At 37.9% G+C, this 6,912-nt stretch overlaps 1 protein-coding gene across 1 annotated transcript; it reads left to right on the top strand.

The window, feature by feature from the left end:
- Positions 1–594: 594 nt before the first annotated feature.
- Positions 595–6,371, top strand: LOC137236616 (opsin Rh6-like). Its single transcript, XM_067759432.1, has 3 exons — positions 595–1,538; positions 5,429–5,709; positions 5,772–6,371. Exons 1-3 carry the CDS (start codon positions 834–836, stop codon positions 5,890–5,892), a joined length of 1,107 nt encoding a protein of 368 aa, XP_067615533.1. The 5' UTR covers positions 595–833; the 3' UTR covers positions 5,893–6,371.
- Positions 6,372–6,912: the final 541 nt, after the last annotated feature.

The raw sequence follows: 6,912 nt of genomic DNA, 5'->3' as shown, positions 1-6,912 counted from the left end.
AAGGAAACTATAGATATGTCCTTGCTGTTTGTGGTGCGTACCATGGTTAATGGGTCCACTGGTAGGCTCAGAATCGACGTCTAACTCAACAGTATGTTTGAATAAGGCCTTGCAAGTGGAAGTCGAAATGCCTTGACATCAGTAGTGGTCACCACTGCTCTACCCACAATTGTTGAAAACATAGACAATTTCTTGTCATCTACTTTGTCAAATTTTAATTCTTAATCTGTCTTGAAAGAAACTGGTCAACACAAAGCTTAAAGTGACTTCAATTTATATGAGCTCCCAGAGTTCCTAAGAAATTAGTAGTATCCTAATGTATATTAAAATAACTGCGTATGTTTAGCAGGTGTATATTACATTTACAAATGTAATTCTCATCTATGTATGTATGTGTGTGTAAGCATTAATCCCACTTTACAATTGTGCGCATAGTTAATTGAACGCCCAAAAATTTAACGCCTACTAATTGGATCACCATAACGGCTTCCTTGCGCGACCATTTCGCACACCAGCAATCTATAAAGCCACAGCTCCAAGGCAGATCGTGCGTAGAGCACTGCGACAAGTATTGGTGTAAAGGTGTTAAAGAATTTTCAATAGCCAAAGAATAAAACATAACTATGGAGGTGCCAAAATAATTTTAATTAAGAAGATAAAACTTAAATAATTTTACAAACCAAATTTCAACAAAACTCACCATAGCTGCTAAAGTCAATTTTCTGTTGGCGATCGTGTGTGGATGTGTGTGTCTGTGATCTGTACAGACAGATTTCAAGGCTAAAACATTACTAAATCCAATCACTTCCGTAAATCACCCTCCCACCAAAAACATGGATCCAGCTAAAGACGGTTTACAATATTTTCGCGATGGACGAAACATCAGCTTGGCTGATAGTGTACCCGCTGATATTTATCATATGGTAGATCCTTACTGGTATAAATGGCCACCCATGGAAGAAATTTGGTTTCATATTATAAGTGTTATAATGACTGTGTTGGGTGTGATGTCACTAACGGGAAATTTTATTGTTATGTATATATTCACCTCGACACGTTCACTACGTACACCATCAAATATTTTTGTGGTGAATTTAGCATTTTCTGATTTTATGATGATGTTAGCTATGTTTCCACCTGTCGTGTTGAATGGTTTCTATGGCACTTGGATTATGGGTCCATTTATGTGCGAAATACATGGCTTCACTGGTTCACTATTCGGTTGTGTATCGATTTGGACAATGACATTGATCGCGTATGATCGGTATTGTGTAATTGTTAAGGGTCTAGCATGTAAGCCACTCACCACAACTAAGGCTATGATACGTTTGTTGTGTGTGTGGGGAATTTGTTGTACATGGTCGGTATTGCCGATGCTCGGTTGGAATCGTTACGTACCTGAGGGCAATATGACAGCATGCGGTACAGATTATTTCGCAAAGGATTGGTTTAACCGTTCGTACATTCTCGTATACTCATCGTGGGCATATGTAACGCCATTAACGACCATTATATACTCGTATTATCATATATTGAAGGTGAGTTTGAGAGTGAGATTAGATTTGAAGATTAGCTGTTAGAAGTCGTGAACGGTAAGGAGTTCCTATTGAACGAGAAAGAGAGAAAGAAGACAAGAATATCAACATGTATGCGGCGTCTGTAATTCGATCGACAGTTCTGTAGTTTTTTTAATCGCTTTAATTAGTTTTTAGGCTATATGATCGGTCACTAATTCTAATTCAGGCGCTCCGTTCCATTTCGATATAATTTTTCGACAGCGTCAGAAATTTTGATCAATCAGACTCGATTAATGTCATTTTTCATTACTCCTCCTCATTCAGCGATATTAAAGGTTATTCCATTCCGGGAAGGTATGATTTGTGGGGAACTCATAACCTTAGTTTCCACCTTAATTTCTTGCTTAGACTGATTGAAGTACAAAAGTGTAATACTTCGCCTGGGCTATACACCCGATGTAAGAGTCGAATGACTACTCAGAAATCGGCATGGTTTTGTCACCATTTTAATAGAATTGAACATTCAGCGAACTTCTCTTAAACAGGGTCCATGTTCAAGGAATGTGTTTTGCCAGAACTTCACAATAGCCAACCCTGGCCCTTCACAATCAATGTGACAATCAGTTTGGCTTGCAAACAAAATAGATCAACGACAAGATGAGATTCTAAAAGCACTGTAATGCACAATCTGCCTGCCTTGCCGTTGGCCTTTCGGTCGGTATCAGTTATTACACCATTTCCTTCCATCTTGCCAAATAACTCAAATGTTAAGGGCAATAAAAAGCCAAGTCGGAGTATATAGCTTGAAGTAAATTTTCGGTTGTCACAAAAGTTTTCCTAAGTCGGGGCATGTAATAATATTTTTAGGGAAGCCAGCAGAATAATTTTTTTTTTCAACTAAGCATTTAACCAAATTAATCTATGTCCTTATTTGAGAATAGGGAAGGGGCTCAGTTACAGCATTGGGCTGGTTTATTGGTTCCCGGATTAAAAGATTTTGGAAGGCAAGGTGTAAAAGGGTGGATGGGATGATGTCTTGTGCCACTACAATTCAAAAAGCAAGCATCTACTCAGACAGCTAAGCGGCAATTGGCTCTGATGCCAACGATAGTGCGATCGGGATATTCATATTATATGTTTAACGTGAGTACCTGCAAGCTCAACCTCACGGTGTCAAACACAATACGGATCTAATTACTTAGATTGGCGGCTCAACGAAGGCTCAACGTTGCCTGCCAAGCACTTCTGTACACGATCGTTATGACCAAATTAGCTTGTAATCGGGAGTACAACCACCAGGTCTTACCTTGGTAAGATACAAGGTCAATCTAAACCCTCTTCTATTTTATGGACAATAGAATCCTGTTGCACGGCAACTCTACCGTGAGTTGTAATAACATTCAAAGCTAAGCATAAATAATTCGCTTCATCATATTCTGACCCTTGGAACACCTTCAGATATATGATATAGTTCCACAATTAAGGGTGTGAACAACTTTTTCCGAACATAAGCAGTAAGAATCGAAACTGTATACTACTGCAGAACAATTAAGAGATGCAATTACAATCCTTTCGTCACATCAAATTATTTTGTTTCCGGCTTCTTCTAATGGTCAGAGCATTAATCCAAAGTCATGATTAGTATTTTCGAAACTAGATCGTTGATACGCAGGGATTCCCTAAGTGATTATAGCTGGCATTACTATTGGTTTCACAAAAAACCTCTCTCCAATTGATTATGGGGCTGAGTCCGCATAGCTGCAGCGTCTATCAATATGAATACAGCAACGACCTCCTCCATAGCCTCTAAAAGGCGAAGTGCAAAATACCTTATTCTGACATCCTAGTAAAGGACAAAGTTTTTCAAAGCAGTATTATATCATCAGGGAGATTGCTTTCAACTGCACTGTTAGCTATTTTAAAGGGGCATTAGGCTTAGGTGATCAATATAAGAAACGAACTCTCTTTTTAAGTTAGAAGAGCATAAATGGAACAAGAAACCTGCATTGAGACTAACCAAATCCTTTTTTCTTTAGAGTGCAACCCTAACATTTGACCCTCCTAGACGATGCGTTATGAGTATAATCTAGATTCTTATCTGATCCCATCATCATTCTGAAGTACCTAACCTGAAGTCGTTTAAGAATGGTTCTAAAGAAATTCTAATCCAATTAATTGCATCTTTAGCACATAACTTTTTACATCTCTTTTCGATGCGGCTAGATATAAGCATACCGTCGCCCACTAACCAGAAGCATGAATATGCAATTTTTTTGATATTGTGTTAAAGGCCTCGTTATATTACCCTTTAGATTCTCTAGGTTCTACCCAAATCTAGAGCTTCCTACGCACATGGAAATCCCAATAATTTGCAGTGCCATTTTCACGAATGTGAAATTCAATCACACAAAGTTGAGCCAGAAAAATTAATGTAGCTCATTATGACACATTCGTTGATATGGCTAAACAATTTTTGAAAAAAGGAAGAACAGCACACATTCGTATGTTCGGATCTTCCGGTACACGTGCCTGAAGGTTGGGCACAAATTATTAGAGGAGCTCGTAACTCCCCAAAACTTTTCGAGGTTCACATACAATTGTATGACGATTTTTTTATTTATAATTATTTTACCCAGAGAGCTATAAAACTACCCATGCGATATATATGTTAGTTGAGATACACAAAAGATGAGCTGTATAATGTATTCCTCAAAACAAATTATACCGATGAAGAATTTTTAATAGCTGAATATCCGAGAAAATGTTGTTTTAATTGAAGGTAAACAGGTTTATTCGAAGCCGTTGCCTCTTTCCGAATCAAAACTAAACGACAGAATGTATGAAAAACTGGTTATACCAAGAATATCGATCTTATTATAAAAATCCAGAGGGCAACACTTTACCCGAACCCAACATTTCAGAAGATTCTGATTCTGATGAAAATAAGAACTAGTCCCAAGTTTGCAATAATTGAAATTGAATTGAATGTGTTTATTGTTTTTTTTTTTTTTCATTTACATGCCATACATACTTGCGATAAGTGACAGCCGCGGATGTTTTCCCAAGTTGGTTGGTTGGTTGCTGGGCTGCCCGGCTATGAAGCCGGGCCCAAGTAGCGCTCTAGGCGCCATTTTAATGCACTTTCTGCTGAAACCAATTATATTTTTAGGCTGATGTACCCTGCATATTGTTTTACTCAAACCACTTGGTTAAAACAATATACCTACTGATGTCCTTGATGCGGCAGTTTGACACCGCCATTAAGTCCGGCAACACATAATTTCCTAGAGTTCGGAACCGAAACTTCGCGAGGGCTGGGCACTCGCAGAGGAAGTGAGTAACCGTTTCCTTGGCACCCTCCCATGTACTGAGATGCTCCGAATCCCAATCCGCCCTAACATTATTAAAAAATCAATCTGCAGTGATGTTTTTACGTGTTTTGGGGTTAAGGCCATACAATGACCACTTGGGCCAATTCTTATAGAGTATTTGGATTAAGCGCATCTAAATGTAAAGAAAACATGAGTCGCATTACCTGATCCGAATACTTTTAATTTTTGTGTATAGTTGTGTTAACAATAAATTAGATCAGTTTTTAAAATTTTTGTTGTGCCAGAAAAATGTATGTGCTAAATCTCGGAAAATAGAAGGGATGCAAGCAGAGAAATTATCTCAGTTGAAAGAGCATAGTGTGAATATAATATATAGATACATTTTTACATTATAAACTAATTCTTTTAATTTTGAGGGAGCACTAAAGTTTGAAACTCGATTTCCCAACATTTTCATTTTGGCACATTCTTGCTTCTGGCAAGCGGACGACGATACATATTAACAGCATATTCCTATGATAAGAGAGCTTCCCATGCTTTATTCTCATACAACTTTCTCCCATTCTCATTATTCAACAGGCGGTCAGTGATCACGAAAAAGCCATGCGCGACCAAGCGAAAAAAATGAACGTCGCCTCATTGCGTAATAGCGATGCGGACAAAACTAAATCGGTCGAAATCAAATTGGCCAAAGTGGCGCTTGTGACAATATCGTTATGGTTTCTGGCATGGACGCCCTATACAATCATCAACTATGCGGGCATATTTGGTTCGATGAATCTTTCGCCGCTTAGTACGATTTGTGGTTCGGTATTTGCGAAAGCCAATTCTGTTTGTAATCCAATCGTTTATGGGCTCAGGTAAGTGAGAATAAGTTTAATTCCTTTGAATCGTAAAACGATTTGTTTTTCTCATTCTCCAGTCATCCCAAATACCGACAAGTGTTGCGCGAAAAGATGCCCTGTTTCGTGTGTGGTAAAGACGATATGGCGGCCGAAGTGCGCACTCAAGCTACAGCGGAAATCAGCGAATCGGCGGCTTAAATAAACAACACAGATGTGGAACCAAAGTACAAGACTTTATTACTGGACAATGATTATGACAATGATATTGATTACTTTGCTATAACCCCGAGGTCAAACATGCAGTTGAGGTAGTTAACAGAAACCTCATGAGGATTAATAGAAAGTGATACAAATACAAAAGTAACGGTAAAAAACAAGCTAACAAAAATCTAAAAAAAAAAGCACAAATGGTGTATTGAGAGTAATCTTATAAAGTGAAAAGTGTTCCTCTCACTCTTAAAGCTCTTGAACTATTTTCATGCAAATTAAGTCAATTATTTTGATTCTCAGCCTCTCTTGTTTCTTACTGCTCTCAAGCTGTGAAATATTTATGTTATCAAGCAATTCCTCTCTCTCTTCAATCTTTTATTTATTCTAATTTTTGAATGTTGTTATTATATTTAATAAAAGTGCAATAAAAAAACGACAAAAAAAATTACAAATGCAAAATAAAAGCAAGCAACTGATATAAAATCAAAAACTCAGCGACGTTTTTTGTTGTTGTAGAAGGGTTTTGTAAACAAAAGAAAGATATTCTTCTTCCATTGCACACTTAACCATGCAGTAAAACTCACCACGAAAGTCTAAAAATCCCACAGAGGACCCCCTTGTCACAAGTGCTACTATCAACAAGTAAAGAAGGCTAAGTTCGGGTGTAACCGAACATTACATACTCAGCTGAGCGCTTTAGAGACAAAATAAGGGAAAATCACCATGTAGGAAAATGAACCTAGGGTAACCCTGGAATGGGTTTGTATGACATAGGTATCAAATGGAAGGTATTAAAGAGTATTTTAAAAGGAATGGGCCATAGTTCTATAGATGGACGCCTTTTGGAGATATCGCCACAAAGGTGGAAAAGGGGTGACTCTAGAATGTGTTTGTACGATATGGGTATCAAATTAAAGGTATTAATGAGGGGTTTTAAAAGGAGTGACACTTAGTTGTATATGTGAAGGCGTTTTCGAGATATCGACCAAAATGTGGGCCAGGATAACC

This window comes from Eurosta solidaginis, chromosome 1 (assembly GCF_040869045.1).
Source record: "Eurosta solidaginis isolate ZX-2024a chromosome 1, ASM4086904v1, whole genome shotgun sequence".
NCBI lineage: Eukaryota > Metazoa > Arthropoda > Insecta > Diptera > Tephritidae > Eurosta > Eurosta solidaginis.
The sequence above is the reverse complement of the archived record's forward strand: the minus strand, read 5'-3'. Positions and strand labels throughout refer to the sequence as shown.